Here is a 16,554-nt window from a genome sequence, read left to right as displayed (position 1 = left end):
AAAATGTCCGGTGAAAGCAGATATGCAGTTAGCTGACACTAATATACAGTCTTGGACAGACATTACCCCGAATGATAATCAGTAAAAACTGCTGAAATTCACTGCTCCGTTTTGCTTTGTTTAAAGCCGGTCATTTCACAGGGAAATGTCAGAGCGTCTCTCGTATTGTTACGTCGCCAACATTTCAAGAATAAATTCTATACGGGAGCTAACATGGCGACTCTTCTAAAAACATGGCCTAACTCTCTCTCTCTCTATATATATATATATATGGCTCTGGCCTCTACCCCAAGATTTGCACCTCTAAATATGAGCAGTTTTTCCCTCCACGGTGTCACCTCTGCTCTTAGAAAATGGTACAGAATATGTGAGAAAAAAATGGTAGTGAAGTGTTCATGTTCTCTCAGACACCAAAAGACGAATGGGAAAAAATAAACAATTTTGGAGTCATTGGAACCCAGCCAGGGTTCTATGAGGACCATGACTCACTGGTGCCTGTGGCTGTTGCCGTGGCGACCGGCTGGGCGATGTCTGGCGGTGGCTTGAGCCTCATGAGTTCCACCAGACTACTGCTCTTCATGGTGCTGCCGGTCCTCAACAGGTCCTTCAGCTGGATCTGACACAGAAGGAAATATACATGTTATTTCAAGAAAAGTTCTCGAGTTTTCCCTCTTTTTGTTGCCATTTTGCAGATGGCAGCATCGGAACTGAAAGGCATCTTAGCCCTTGTGACACCTACTAAAATCAGAGCATGCACACACACTTGTTTATTTCATATTTTCAGCTGCATTTTTGTACCCAATGCCACTCCCAGGGTAAAAGTGTTTCCTCCACTGACCTGCTCTCTGTTGGAAGGAACCACTGTGGAGACTGGGGAGGGGAGAGCAGTGGAGTAGGTAAGTGTGGAAGAGGATCCCCGCAGGGCTGAGGGAGCTGAATGGACCACCTTAGTGACTGTGATGGTGTGTCTGGCCGTGCCTCCAGTTGAGGGCTTGGTCACAACAATTGTTCCCAGTGATGGCAACTGATTCAGTTGATTTAAGACAAATGTGGTAGTTGAGGGCTGAGGCTTGTGCTGGTGGACCAGTGAGGAGGGACAGGGAGGAGAGGTTGAGATGTTATCACAGAAATTATACTGCAGTACAACACGCTAGATATTCCAATTCATTATGCAACTGGGTAGTTTAACACAAGGCATGTGTTTTTTTACGAAATATGTAGACGCAGCACAAATATTCTGTGTCCTTTTTAAGTGGAAACCAACAGGAGAAAACATTTTCAAACTGTTGACTGACTAGGTTTCTTGGTAAAAGCACACTGTAACCCATATTTTGTTGAAGAGAGTTCCTACCCTGATTGAGACTGCAGGTGTGGGTGGAGCCATTGCCTCCATCCCTGAGCCAACACCCAGGGCACTGATGGAGATGGACTGGAGGAGAGAAACAAAACTCACATCAGCACCAGAGAACACTAAACATCTGAAGCAGCAGCACCCGGAGTGACTTTTTTAAATTTATTTTTTACAAGGAGCATGTGTGCGCGCGCCTAAGTTGAAAAATGAAGACACACAAAGACATATTTGAGAATACAGGCCCTTTTCTTTGTAGTAATGGCGCAAGTGTGACAGTCATGAATCGGCACTCAGTGTATTCTCCATGGCACTCAGGGGCTGCAGTACAGTGAGGTAATCATTGCAAAAATTATCTGGACTATTTTTTTTTACACAGCAAACTATTTAGGCGCATACACAAGTAAAACGGTTTCACTGTAGAGCCCTGCCCAGGCTGTCCTTTAGTTATGTATTTATACAGATCAGAGGAGAGAATGCAACTACTGAGATGCTGGGAGGTCACTAAACTACTGAGATAACTATATTAGTTAAATGCTTTTCCATTCATTAAACTCAAAAGATGCAGAAGAGCTAGAAGCCACTTTGGACAATTGGGAAGATGCCTCCCTGTGTTTTACTTACCTGTGGGGTGGGAGAGGGAAGAGCAGCATCCTGAGGGTCAAAGTCGAACAGGTCGTTAGGGCAGATTCCGCTCTCGCTCAGGGCTGCCAAGAGCAAATCCTGTCCTGGATCCATCATCTGCAAAACAAATTGGTAAGTGACATAAGCAGGGGCCGAATAGGAAAACACAATCCACTGTTAGAGATCTAACCAAAATTGTTTTTGTCTGTAGTTAACTGTATTTTTCAACACTACTTGGTCTGTTATGTCGTACAGACAGTGGGCTGTGACAGCTTTTATTTAACAGTAAGCTGTCTAACACACCCTGATACAGCACACAAGTTCACACCAACAAATACAAGTATAAGAGCTCAAAGATCATTAAAAACTACACTATGAAAAAAAATACAAATAGTTACGAGTTTTGAATCAACTGCTTTCATGTAAAATAAGTAGCAACAGATATTTCTAAAACATACAATAGGACCTAATGCACAGCTCCATGTGGCAGACATGTGACCACTGAGAGACTGTTTACCTTGGTAATCCAACAGTTCATTCAATCATCAGACCATACATCTTCACTCAGCTGTGCACTAATAAAGTATGATGTTGGTTGCTGCTGCTACTAGTAATTAAAATAAATAAAAACTTCCCACCCAGAGCAGATGATAGCAACAGAATGTTGACTGGCATGTGGCACCGGCCAGGAAGCGTCAAGGATGTTTAGAAATGTTCGACAGTGGGTCCCAACTCTTAAAACACATCGATCAAGGTAGACTGCAAGAATATTCAGCAGTTACACACTTAAATACAAGGTGTACATCCAGGTGTGTGATATTGAGAATTTGTCTGGTTACAATGTGACCCGGACCCTGGCACGTGTTTGCACTTGAATTGCTCCCTACTCCGTAGTCTCAATTTCCTGGAGTGACGTCGTCGTTCGCAAGACTAGCTAACAGTAGCTAGCTAATGTCAAATCTAACATGTTCTATATATGCTTGCTGTTTAGATCAGGCTAAGACATTTAGAAGATTCATGTGGCTTGTACACATACATAGCTAGGAAACCACACACCCTCTAAAGTCAATAGCACTGCAGTATATTAGCTATATTACGTTAGCTACTTGAAACTCACCTGACCATTAACTAGCTAACGTTAACTTGGCTGAGCTGTCCACTGATTTGATCAATGAAGTTACTAACTAACTATGGTATCAATTTACATCGATATGCAACTGTTATGTGTGTGAAAAGCAACCTTACTATTCACGCGACAGCGGCGTAAACAAGTCCCATTCACCTTGGCATTTAAGCTAGTTAGCTTGCTGGATAACTTAACTATGTAGCTATGCCATTAGCTACTGCATTATAACGTTACTGAAACTGGCTAACCCCTACTGCCCGTTCTGAATTCTACTGCACTAAGAAAACAATGTACTAAAATACAACCCAAATAACACATTAGCTAACTAGCATCACTACTATTAGTAAGGTAATTATATCTACAGTAATAGTTAATGTTACAAAAGGAATTTCGCTAACGTTACTCTGGTTCGCTTTAAGTTATCTGGCTTGTTAGCTAATAGCGTACTAAGCCGTGTTGGTGTTATGCTCTGTCACGCCGTTAGCTAACAGCTAACGTTGCCGTTGCCGCGTTAGTTGCAATGCGAAGAGGACAATAAAATACAATTTCACGAAAACAACATGTCACAGCCTCACTATAAACACTTCACCGTGATCCTGGGGAAATCACCAACCATTTACAAATATTTGTGCCAGGCAACAACACTCACTTGGCAGTCAACGGGTGTCCAGTTTATCGCGGCGGTTACAGGGGCTGTTACCCTCTTCGCTCCGCTGTTTTCTAACCACCTTTCGCCATCTTTACCAAACGACCAGAGTCGCGTATTGGTCACGTGACGTTTAGCCCGAGAGCTGGAATTTTCAGGCGCGAATTCCTAGCACTCCGTCGATAAAAAATGATATCCAAGTGGCCGCGGGGCGTCCGTTGGCGATCAGCAATCGATAAAGAAAAGAATGTTGACATTTCAAGCATAATTTTAAACCTTACAGATTCCAGAAACAGAGTGCTAAACCCTCATCACGTGACCGCGTGAAGTCTTTGAAGGAAGTGACGTCCAGTCGACGTTTCCTCATTATGCAAAATATGTCATTGGGAACCCCCATTTTGGTAAGGTCAGGGTAAAACACTTGCTACGTTATTAGAGGTCTGTGTGACATGATTTCAAATCATGACGGCGTTAAGGTCTCATCCTTTGTGCTGCATGTTTATATATTGCACAAATCAATCAATCAGTAGTAACCCAATCTAAATCATAAAGAGACCCAAAAAGAAAACAGCAGCATAGAGGCAAGGAAAATCTCACTGGAAAGTCGAAACCTTGAGAAGGACCACTCGGATGGTGACCTCCCCGGCTGCATTACTTCATGCTTTTAATAGAATCAATAATAAACAGAAAATATATATGACATATAATAAAATATTTTACACAATCATTCAATGTTATACCGTGCAGTGTCAAAAGTATTGTAAAAATAATACAGAGAAACGATGAGGAAGACATACATTTTTGCAAAATCATGAGGTCTAGATAAAAAGGCAGTGTGAAAAGTTTGTTGACAAAATATAAAACAGCCACAAACGAAACCTGACACACCAACACCAAAGTACAGAGAGAGAGTTTAGACTGTTTTTCAATTTGTTGTTTACTCCGATTCTGTAATATACTTATTTTCAGACGGTAATTCTTTATTGAGGATGATGATAATGATTCATGTTGATTAATAAACTCCCCAAAACAATGTTAGACAGCGCCGCCTGCTGGCTCTGCTTTAGAACTACCGTCCCTTTAAATGTTACATGGCTCCCTCCCTTGAATGAGTTACATTAAAACATGGCGGAGGGGAGGAACTGTGGAAACTGCCTGGGCTGAATCATTTCAAAGGAAAACATACAAAAGTGACCTTTGTGGAGACGGAGGATAGTGTACGAAGGCAGCAGAGAGGTGGGATGACTGTTGTATGACGCTGGGGACATACGGGGAGACACGGCTTCTGGATATTGTTTTACTGCAACAGAAGAGTGGACCCGAAGCCTTTTTCGCATAAATACAAAAAACAAAACAATCCAGAAATGAACGGGGTAAGTTGGCTGTAACAATTCGTCAAATGTGTACTTTGTTATTTTACAAAAAAAATTGGTTACATTAATGTAGGACAATAGAGGGGAGTGGATTGTTATTTCTATGCTAGTTAGGTATTTGTTTTTAACGTTACTTGATCAATGTCCAACATTGTTGCATGATGTTAGCTAGCATGGTTAGCTAGCTAACTATACGTTATTCTCCCTACTCCAGCTAGCTACTCCTATCGGTTGAATAAGCAAATGGTCGAAATAAAAAGTTATTCGCTTTTAGTGGGCGAGGCATTTGTAACTCAAATATACAGCCACGTTTGCATGTTCTCGAAAACATGTTTGTCAGAAATAATGTGAATAAGCGAACGGTCGAGCTAACAACCAGGAGGCCCGTATGTTGTGCGGGTGTATTTAGTCATAGTTAGCCAAATTAGGTTGCTGGCTGGCGTCACTGCTAGTGTATTGACACGGGTCTCCTCATTTTCATGAGACCAGGTCAGGTGACTGCCAGACATTACTCAACAGTTGTTATAGTCGAATGTCCTCGACATTAACCTTTTTGGAAAATTAATTTCAACGTTGTGTTATTTACATTGTTGACGTCTCCACACACACAGCAACAGCAAATGATTGATGGTTTCCACCTCTTCCTTTGACAGGATATGGTACTAAACAGCCACTCCATCACTCTCCTGGGCCACAGCAAGTCCAAATCACCTGTCCGTGATGAGATGACCATCAAACTCATTCAGGAGGGAAAGTACGCTGGATGCTGCTCTATACAGAATGAAACACAGAGGCAAGCGGATGGTATGTAGTGTATTCATTGAACTACTGCAGTGCATGTCCTGTTCTTTCTATTTGCCTCTTTCCTGCAAGTCTACACATTCTGCCATCGGGTGGAGAGAAATGTTTGCAGTTTTAATATGATATCTGAGTGAGAGTGACTAACAAAATCAATGGGGCCATGTGGGTGGTAATTTGACCATGATTAGGCATTGCATGCCACCAGTTGCCCATACCTGGCCTAGATCAATGTGTATAGACATTTTGTGGCTTAGTGAATACTGAGTCAAATGTGTGTTTACATGAAACCTTAAACATGGCTGCATGATGAGGTTGGCTTCATGGTCCATCACTTCACCCCTCATTCAAAAATAACATTCTCATCACATCTGAGGCGCTGTGGGTTTAGTCTGTGGCATCTCGATATTATTTTTTTCCTCAGTTTTTGATAGCCCATTTTACATGAAATGTACAAAGCAATGTGAATGAGATGAAGCCATTGACATCAACGCTGTTATATCCTCATCTGACTTCCTCTTTGCTTGCCCCACCCAGCAGCCAGGAGACTGAACTCTGAGGCGGCATGCGTCCTGAAGCTGGCAGACATGGAAGAGAGCCACAGCCAGTGGACCAGCAGGACAGATGAGAACCAGCATCAGTCCTCCCAGCAGCTTCTCCACTTCTCCCCAGTCTCCTGCCTCCGTTCCCCAGCTGATGTCTCCTCCCCTCCTGCCCCCAGTAACATCACCCACACCCTACTCGCCAACAACACCGCTGCTCACCTCGCCAACCAGAGGAGGGACATCCGACGCAAGGCCAAAGGGAAGAAGTCAGCACTACGAATGTAAGCTCTCACTGGATGTCACACACAATCACATTTTGTCAGGTGTTTTTATAGCTAAAAAACACTTGTTACAATAGCTAGGGACTGTCAAATGCATGCACTAAACTGAAGCATGTGAATAATTATGTAAAAAGTGTGTATTAGAATTGGTGAACTGCAGAGTTTGTGCGTCTCCCATGTGCACATATTCGGAGTGAACTGAACTTGAGGTAGTGGTGGCTTTGTGAGAATTGTTATTTCAATCAAAATACTACTCATTAATAATATAATATATAATATATATATGCCATTTAGCAGACGCTTTTATCCAAAGCGACTTACAGTCATGTGTGCATACATTCTACGTATGGGTGGTCCCGGGGATCGAACCCACTACCCTGGCGTTACAAGCGCCATGCTCTACCAACTGAGCTACCGAGTAAGCCATAAAGCTTCATATGATGCCATTTTTTTTCTTCTCCCTTTTGTTTCATCACAAAACCAGAGAGCAACCTCTGTCTGAAGTCCATAAAGCATATTGCATGGAACAAACAGTTACATGGTCAAGCAAGTTAATGTTTCCTATGTTTTCGGACCGCTAAACAGCTATTGACTTAGAACCAAAAAGAGTTACCGCAAGTCACAAAGAAAACCGGAGCTGCCTCTATTCCAGCACCATTTCAACATCAAATCACCTATGCTTACAGTGACAACTAAAAGATAGCAAAAACAATAGTCTAATCAATGTAAAATTGTGATATGATGTGGCTGTCCATGCTTCTGATTTCTGTGTGAGTGCACGTACGTGCACGTTCGTGCAAGTAGAAAAAAACGGGCTAAAAATGCTTGCTCACAAGCCAAACTTCCTTTCATGAGCAACGTTAGCTAGTTAACGTTAGCCTTCTACATCTAGTTACATATTGAACTTCTATTCTCTCAGGCCAGGGGTAGGGCTGTGGCGGTCACGAGATTTCATAAGCCGGTGATTGTCAAGCAAATAACTGTCAGTCTCGCGGTAATTGACAGTTAACATAAACACAACATTAGCATCTCATGGCTTCCACACATAGCCTACAAGCCATTTTAAAAGTCTAATAAAGCCATGCAATATATCCTACACATCACAATAAACATGATTTATTTTAGACTGTTCCAAAGAAGCACGATATGAAGAAAATGTAGTCTATTTCAGAAGAACATAATAGCATACTCTTGAGTTGTCCTGATCTGGCTATGCCAAATGGCTGTGGGCTACACGAGTTCATTTAGCAGACAAGATTTGCATAAAATTCTGTGGCATTATTTTCTAATATGAATTAAACAAAGCTGAATAAAATATAAATTTCTCCAAATGATTTGAGTGAGTGTGCACATGTGGCTTTTCTGTGAGCTGTTAACAAATAAATAGTTACTCGTGTCTGGTTCATTTTGAGTTATTAATATAACTTCAGTTGTTTTACAAAAGTTGGGCTGTATGTTTTGATGTTTGATACATTGTAAGGCTGCATGATGAGACTAATGATGATGATTTGAAAAAAAGTATCTTGAAAGGCTTGAGCTCTGCTTTGTTTTTGTTTTTTTGCGCTGGCTGTACACACCATCAGTCTCATTCACAATTTGACAAGCACTTGATAATGAATTTCACGGCGGCATAATGCACCTAAAAAAATCCATACCTTTTGCGGCCCGGAGTGCTGCGTTGTGCCCTTCTCTGTGAGTGTGCAGCGCCTCTTACTCACATGGCTCAAATGGTGATAATTTATAATTCACAAGTGATAGGCTAATATTGTCACCCATCAGACAATTCTTGATTTAATCTTGTCTTTACTAAATAGTAAAGACGGCGACGGTGGGTTTGTGCCATTAGACAACGTTTTTGCCTGTGATGTCTGGTGAGGACCTGCCTTACAACAGGCCTACAAGCCCTCAGTCCAGCCTCTCTCAGCCTATTGCAGACAGTCTGAGCACTGGTGGAGGGATTGTGCGTTCCTGGTGTAACTCGTGCAGTTGTTGCCATCCTGTACCTGTCCCGAGGGTGTGATGTTCAGATGTACTGATCCTGTGCAGGTGTTGTTACACGTGGTCTGCCACTGCTCGGATGACCAGCTGTCTGTCCTGTCTCCCTGTAGCGCTGTCTTAGGTGTCTCACAGTACGGACATTGCAATTTATTGCCCTGGCCACATCTGCAGTCCTCATGCCTCCTTGCAGCACGCAAGGAACGTTCACACAAATGAGCAGGGACCTTGGGCATCTTTCTTTTGGTGTTTTTCAGAGTCAGTAGAAGGGCCTCTTTAGTGTCCTAAGTTTTCATAACTTTGACCTTAAATGCCAACAGTCTGTAAGCTGTTAGTGTCTTAACAAACTTTCCACAGGTGTATGTTCATTGATTGTTTATGGTTCATTGAACAAGCATGGGAAACGGTGTTTAAACCCTTTACAATGGTCTGTGACGTTAATTTGTAAAAATCCAAATCTCTTTGAAAGACAGGGTCCTGAAAAAGGGCTTTTTATTTAAATGTTTTAGTTCAGTTAATACAATATTTTAAAGTTCCTTGTAGACCGGCCATGTGTAGCCAATGCGGTTTTAAAGGACATTTATTTTGATCATGTTATTCTCTACCTACAGGCTGCAATGGTTTTTATTTGTTGACTTTATGTAGGTTATTTTTACATAGATGGCAATACAAGTTACTTTTAGGATTTTGAAATATGACTATTATAAATTAAATCTTTCCACAAATGTGCATATGAAAATCATAACTGGCATGCAGATTGGTAGAAATAGTAAGATAAATTGGCACTCCAAATGGAAAAGGTTTCTGACTCCTGGTGTAGCCTATTACCTACCGGCAACGTCAGGAGCATAACAGCCTAATCTGCCAAGGCCAGCAGCAGCGGGGAGGAAGAGGGTCAGGAACGTTGTATTTATTTTCATTTTTGTAAAAAATTCTCGTCTTGGTTTCTGGATCCCTCTTCAGTCATTTGTGTTTTAATGATTTAATCTGTGTGCTTAAAGCATCAAGCAAGCTCAGTAGCCTACATGTATAAAATACAGTTTTTTTTTTTTAAAACGTCAATTTCTAAAGAACAGACCACTGTAGGTCGGGGACAGATATATAATTGATGTACCACAAAGGGCTGCGATGTCTGTCTGTTGGACAATTTCATAAGAACATGGCTCATATGTGCCCGTATATGTAAAAAATGGTGTTTGTTAATTAATGCTAGTTCATACATTTTTTTTTTAAACAGAGCAGTGAGCAGGAATTCCCAAAACCGCAAAGTAACCGACTACTATCCCATAAGGAGAAGCTCCAGGAAAAGCAAAGCGGAGTTGAAGGTGAGCGCAAAGTACATTTATTACCTTGTAATATTTAAAGCATTGACCACTTCCATGCTGTTATATACCAAATATTTGGTGGTGTACTGTGCATATTATTGAGAGATAAACAGACCTAGTGTGAAATGAGGGCCATGTGTGGAATGGGTGCAACTCAATATTAGGTGTTCCTAATGTTTGTTTTACCCAGTGTATATTCCCAGTTCATCCAGTAGATCAGGGTTCCCCTCCCCCCGGGTGAACGTTTTGGGTTTTGCCCTAGCACTACACAGCTGGTTCAAATAACCAATTCATAAAGCTTTGTTTGATTCAGCTGTGTAGTGCTAGGGCAAAAGCCAAAACGTGCACCTGGGGTGGACACTTGAAACCAGTTGTGTTTGGGTAGTGATGGACTGTGCCAAAATTGCTGAATGTTTTTTGTTTGCAATAAGGCTGGACCTCTATGATTGTTTCAGATGAGGTCTGTGTTTCACAAGTTTGGCCAGTAGAGCAGGGGGTTCCCAAACCCTCTCACTCGGGCGGGGGGGCTGCTTCCTGCATTATCCCACGTCCCCATGCACACGCCATGTATATTTCTATGGGCTCAAGCACTGTTCATGATGAACTATTCACACCCTTTTTGTTGGTGGAGAGAATTTTTCAAGTTTTAATGCTTACTTCCTGCAATTCTGTACATTTTTCCATGTCTAATGTGTATTGATGTGATATTTGAGTGACAAATTACAACAATATCTATGGGCTAAAAAATAAATTAAAAAACACATTAGCTGACATGGGCTAGTTGATTTGGACATTTGACAAGTTCTAATATAGAGCTGGGATGATAAACCAGAAATGACAGACACTGACATTGCATTCCTCTTATGTTGGTGATTTTGCTCCACAACGTTCCTGTAGATTTGTTCTAAAACCATTATTTGGTCGACAGTAATGGCCCATGCATTATGTTGATTCCTGCTATGGAAGTGTCTGCCTGTCCCTGTTTTGCTGTCGGCTGCTGACTCAATCCCACTGCACACAGAGGAGGGAGTGATTCATTCTGAGAAGCACCGTTGCATAAAATACTATTGCGACAAATACATTTTCAAAGCAACTAATGTTTTAGTTACAGAGGAGAGTCACAGCTTTCTGTGAGTGTATATAATGTGTTTCTCACAACTTAATATTGGGTTCATGGCATCACTTTACAACTTGAGTAGGCTATGCAGTATGGGTTTTGAAGCGCCTACGGAGCCGAGTGGAGCGTGCCATTTTCACTTAATAGGCTTACATCTAGTGGCCTAGCACTGGACTGTTTTTGTAGGACGTTAGCCAGTAAATGTAATCTATCTATCAACAATATCATATTCAGAGTTAGCAATCTAGCTAAGTGTTTTGAGTTCCCACTTCCTCAAGTGGTAAATAATATAGCCTAAATGCCAATATGCACAAATTCTCTTATGAGCCCAAAATGAATCTGATCGTATTTGGATAGGTTACACATCAAAATACAATCATGCATTTTTCCTATATATATTATCATAGGCTACCATCTTTCTTACTTGGCACTGGAAATAATTGTCTAGAGCCCTGCCACCATTTAAAAAAAAAAAAAAATATTTTGTCGTATGTTATTGAGCAAAATAGTTAATTTATCACAGACTTTTTGTCCATATCCCCCAGCTCTAGCACCTCCCCGGGAAGAAAAAAAAATATTTATCTGAAGTTATCGTTTTAACATTGCACATTTTTTGCCCCTTCAATTTATGGATTTTTGTCCACATGGCCCAACTCTAGTACAGTAAATAAAGGTAGTGTAGTTCAGTGTTCAGAAAAGAGTACAGTACAAGAGCACACGAGTTGAGTACATTATACTGTACTGAACTATACTCTAATTTACTGTACTGAGCTCTACTATGTTGTACTTTGTTGCCCAAACTTGTGAAACATGGATGTCTATGATTTGGTCTGGACCAACCAAAATTGGTCTTGTTTGGTGAAAAATGTATTTATTTTTTGCATTTCTGTGTAGTACAGATCAGGGACCTATGATGAAGTTCTGTTACCGGGTGTAAATCCACCTCACTTAATGCAGTTAAATAACCAAAATATGTTTTTCAAAGTTGAGGTGTCATGTCATAGCTGACACTATTTCTGTAGACATCTTTTGAATCTTAATTTGGAGCAGATATGTAATTATTTTAAACTGAGGGAGATTTTACCTCAATTCTGTTACCAAACTTTGCATCTGCACAGTTCTTCTAGTAAGTGTTTGAAATGTTCAGTGTAAATTGTTAAAAGTTGTCCTTGTACAGAGTTGTATGATTTTGTTCAACTTTTTAAATCAATGGTTTTAGTTTGGCCATACATTTTAAGTGAAAAATTGGTGGAATTGCCCCAATACAGTATGGGGAGTATAGAGATACTGTTAACTGGTTCTCTGGCTGACTGCTATTGCCTGAACAGAGATTAGATGATGACTTTAAGGAATTAAGAATATTGGTCATCAAATAAATACTAATTCATGACTGAAATAATGTATTTCATATCAATAGAAAAAGAGGAAATGGCTGTTTACCCAATGGGGACCTGACAGTGTTCATTGTTTTTGTCTTTGGAATTTCCATTTAAAAAGCTAATTTTAATGTCATTTCATAATGCATTTGAAGGTTTTCAAAAATATTATCGAACGGAAATAACCAACACTGAACCAACCTCCAAGCACTAATCGCTCAGCACTAGTAACTTTGCAGTTTAACTTTTTTATTTAGAAAGGAGAAAGGTTCATAACATTTGAGATTAGCTATACTGCCATTAGCAACTGTGAATAAGGACTTGTGGAGCCAAATTTTACATTTCTTATTACATGTCCTCTCTGCTTGGATTCTCTTACAGTGTGAACAAAAGAAACACATCGACGATCTGATCATAAATGGGATTGAGGAAGGAATGGAGGTACACTCATTGGCTAAGCGCTGTGATCAATCTTAGAGGCCCTGTATTTGAAAACCTTGTTGCTATGTTCATACTGACATATCATGAAATGCATCTCTCACAGCTTTCAGAGAAATAGTGTGTGATACTAAGTTCATTTTATTATTTCAATAGACTATTGTATTCCATGAGTGAAAATACAGTACATTTGGAAAATATTCAGACCAAATGGTTGTTACATCACAACAGTTATTCTAAAATTGATTAAATCATTGTTTTAACTCAATCTACACACCAATGCACACTTGTATTAAGTAAATTGCAGATGTATTAAAGTATTCAGACCCTTTGCTATGAGACTAAATTGAGCTCAAGTGCATCTTGTTTCCATTGATCATCCTTGATGTTTCTACAACTTGATTTACCACAGTCCACCTGTGGTAAATTCAATTGATTGGACATGATTAGGAAAGGCACACACCTGTCTCTAAGGTCCCAAAGTTGACAGTGCATGTCAGAGCAAAAGCCAAGCCATGAGGTCGAAGGAATTGTCCATAGAGCTCAGAGACAAGATTGTGTCGAGGCACAGATCTGGGGAAGAGTACCCCAAAATGCCTGCAATCGGGGGAGAAGGGCCTTGGTCAGGGAGGTGATCAAGAACTTGATGGGCACTCTGACAGAGCTCAAGAGTTCCTCTGTTTAGATGGGAGAACCTTCCAGAAGGACAACCATCTCTGCAGCACTCCACAAATCAGGCCTTTAGTAGAGTGGCCAGATGGAAGCCGCTCCTCAGTAAAAGGCCCATGAGAGCCCACTTGGAGTTTGCCAAAAGGCACCTAAAGGACTCCCAGACCATGAGAAACAAGATTCTCTGGTCTGACGAAACCAAGATTGAGCTTTTTGGCCTGAATGCCAAATGTCACGTCTGGAGGAAAGCTGTCACCATCCCTACGGTGAAGCGTGGTGGCAGCAGCATGCTGTGAGGAGGTTTTTCAGTGGCAGGAACGGGGAGACTAGTCAGTATTGAGGGAATGATCAACAGAACAAAGTACAGAGATCCTTGATGACAACCTACTCCAGAGCACTCAGGACCTCAGACTGGGGAGAAGGTTCACCTTCCAGCAGGACAACGACCCCAAGCACACAGCAAAGACAATGCGTGAGTGGTCTCTGAATGTCCTTGAGTTCCCAGCCAGAGCTGAGACTTGAACCTGATCGAAACATCTCTGGAGAAACCTGAAAATAGCTGTGCAGTGACACTCTCCATTCAACCTCACAGAGCTTAAGAGGATCTGCAGAGAAGAATGGGAGAAACTCCCCAAATACAGGTGTGCCAAGCTTGTAGCGTCATACCCAAGAGGACTCTAGGCTGTAATTGTTGCCTAAGGTGCTTCAACAAAGTACTGAGCAATCTGTATGAATACCTATGTAAATGTGGTGATTTTAAGAACCTGTTTTTGTGTCGTCATTATGGGCTATTGTGTGTAGATTGAGGGGGGGGGACATTCGAATCCATTTTAGAATGTCTAACGTAATAATGTGGAAAAAGTCGAGGGGTCTGAATACTTTCCTAATGCGCTGTATATTTATTCCCCAAATGGTACAGGTGCAGCATATAGAGGGGAAGGGTCGAGGAGTGTTTGCCACCCAGTGTTTCGATAAGGGCCAGTATGTGGTGGAGTACCATGGTGACCTGCTGCAGGTCACTGATGCCAAAATGAGGGAGGCCGAGTATGCTCTTAACCCTGCCACTGGCTGCTACATGTACTACTTTCAGTATCTCTGCAAAACATACTGGTATGTCAAACCACTCTCTCTTATGTGTGTGGCATCTCTGGTATAGCCGCAAAACTATTTCAGCGTTCTCACTGCTGGCTGCTCACTAATGCAGTATTTGTTTTAAGTTTCATGATGTAATAACTTTTCAACCATAACAAACTGTTAGATTAACCTAATATCAGCGGCGGGGGGGGGTTTTCTCAACTGCATCTCCCTCTAGTGTGGACGCCACGAAAGAAACGGGTCGCATGGGTCGTCTGATCAACCACAGTAAGAACGGCAACTGTCAAACCAAACTCCATGACATCAACGGGATGCCTCACCTCATCCTGGTGGCATCGCGAGACGTCGATGAGGGCGAGGAGCTGCTCTACGACTACGGTGACCGCAGCAAAGCTTCCATCGCAGCCCACCCCTGGCTCAAACATTGATGGAGACATGATCCAGCTCAAAGAAAAGGGAAAATGCTAACAACACCTTGGTTTCTTAATAGATTGTTTTTTTTTTAATGTAAAAAATTGCCTTAGCAACAGAATGTGTCATCACATTTTTTTTCTTTTTTTTTTTGAAAGGGGGGGGTAGTTTGTGCGCTTAGTGGGGAGGGAGTTTTTGAGGAGGGTGGGTTAGGTTACAGTGACTTAAACACACATTTAGATTGAGGTACACCTTCTAAATGTCTGGTGACATCAATACTTTTAATATATTTATCAGTCTATGAAACATGCTAGTTTTTTCCAGCACATTTCTTTTTGTATATTTTGTATTACCGGTAGACCAGTGCTTCCACGGCATGCAGGTTGTAGTTCAGTGTTCTGCATTTTTATACAAAGTTTTTCTTAATTGGTTGTATGGTAGTTAGTTGCTAAGCAATAATTATATTTATGGTACCAGAACCCTTTCTGGTTGATGCAGAAAACAGAACTATTAGATGCAAACTTACGAGCCGTCTTTAAAAGTTTCCAAAAACTGGAATAGGATTCCAACCATTGAAACTCACACTTCATTTGAAATATCAACTTTATGCTATGTTATGTATAGTTGTTTTTATGAACTTGAACAAATCTGTACCTCTAACACACAAAGCTGTCAATGTCCACAAACAAATGCTCCATGAGGAAGTATTTAAATATGTATGCTGGGGTGGAGGCATCATTGAATAAACAGGTTTTATGCAAATTATACCCCAGCTTGCTTTTGTCATGAAGTCGGACTCTTCTTTTTGCATTTAAACACCTTGCTGAATTTGAGGACAATGGATTGATGATTTGTATAACTACTGTTCAGAGGGCGTCAGATCCCCTCTAATATTTAATGTTGATTGCATGAGGTTGGCTTAGTGAGATGCATTCCCGAACAGAACGTTCTAAATTAAACATTTCCCATGCGGACTGTTTTAGTGATGAAAAACATAGTTCCATTAGAAGTGGCCATCCAAGAAGGCTCAAGGTCATTGGCCACAGATAAAATGACATCAAATCACACATCTACAGTTGCTTTAATTAGACTGATCATGACATACTTTCACAAGTAGGCAAGTCCTTTTTAATCATTGTCATATGAAGAGAATGAGGAATTATAGATAAAACGTAGCAGTGCTCATCGGCCATTGGACATAGACATTACACAAGTTGGAATTCGCAAATTCAACAATGAGTTGTTTGGAAGGAGTCAGTGGCTAACTGCAAGTACTGCAAAGCAATCACTAGCCTACTTATTCAGTGGAGTGGGTGTGTGGTCCCATGTCTGGGTTTAAGGGTCTCTTTTCCAAGTTTAAAAAGGTAAACATTCAACATTGGCCATG

At 41.1% G+C, this 16,554-nt stretch overlaps 2 protein-coding genes across 7 annotated transcripts in view; one reads left to right on the top strand and one right to left on the bottom strand.

The window, feature by feature from the left end:
- The window catches only part of LOC118387822 (protein strawberry notch homolog 1-like), a 29,386-nt gene extending 25,306 nt beyond the window's left edge, over nucleotides 1-4,080 (bottom strand). For 2 of the 3 annotated variants that reach the window (XM_035776577.2, XM_035776578.2), the window contains exons 1-5: nucleotides 3,748-4,080; nucleotides 1,973-2,089; nucleotides 1,352-1,429; nucleotides 839-1,075; nucleotides 490-616 (exon numbers count right to left, since the gene is read on the bottom strand). In XM_035776577.2, coding sequence (XP_035632470.1) covers nucleotides 490-616; nucleotides 839-1,075; nucleotides 1,352-1,429; nucleotides 1,973-2,089 — 559 coding nt within the window. In that variant the 5' untranslated portion in view covers nucleotides 3,748-4,080. Of the gene's footprint in view, nucleotides 1-489; nucleotides 617-838; nucleotides 1,076-1,351; nucleotides 1,430-1,972; nucleotides 2,090-2,610; nucleotides 2,852-3,747 lie in introns of those variants that run through there. The other variant, XM_052504641.1, reaches the window with a different exon arrangement.
- A 756-nt stretch (nucleotides 4,081-4,836) lies between these two features.
- Nucleotides 4,837-15,934, top strand: LOC118387821 (N-lysine methyltransferase KMT5A-A-like). Of its 4 annotated transcripts, none has more exons than XM_035776572.2 (7): nucleotides 4,837-5,117; nucleotides 5,771-5,921; nucleotides 6,453-6,741; nucleotides 9,974-10,061; nucleotides 12,936-12,995; nucleotides 14,581-14,771; nucleotides 14,936-15,154. In XM_035776572.2, exons 1-7 carry the CDS (start codon nucleotides 5,109-5,111, stop codon nucleotides 15,012-15,014), a joined length of 867 nt encoding a protein of 288 aa, XP_035632465.1. In that variant the 5' UTR covers nucleotides 4,837-5,108; the 3' UTR covers nucleotides 15,015-15,154. The 4 variants fall into 4 exon arrangements, with proteins under 4 accessions (XP_035632465.1, XP_052360602.1, XP_035632464.1 ...); XM_035776571.2 differs by having other exon boundaries at nucleotides 4,842-5,117; nucleotides 6,456-6,741; nucleotides 14,974-15,934; XM_035776570.2 differs by having other exon boundaries at nucleotides 4,842-5,117; nucleotides 14,974-15,934.
- The last annotated feature ends 620 nt before the right edge of the window (nucleotides 15,935-16,554 follow it).

The sequence above is a fragment of the Oncorhynchus keta genome, unplaced genomic scaffold (genome assembly GCF_023373465.1).
Source record: "Oncorhynchus keta strain PuntledgeMale-10-30-2019 unplaced genomic scaffold, Oket_V2 Un_contig_20057_pilon_pilon, whole genome shotgun sequence".
Taxonomy (NCBI): domain Eukaryota; kingdom Metazoa; phylum Chordata; class Actinopteri; order Salmoniformes; family Salmonidae; genus Oncorhynchus; species Oncorhynchus keta.
The sequence above is the reverse complement of the archived record's forward strand: the minus strand, read 5'-3'. Positions and strand labels throughout refer to the sequence as shown.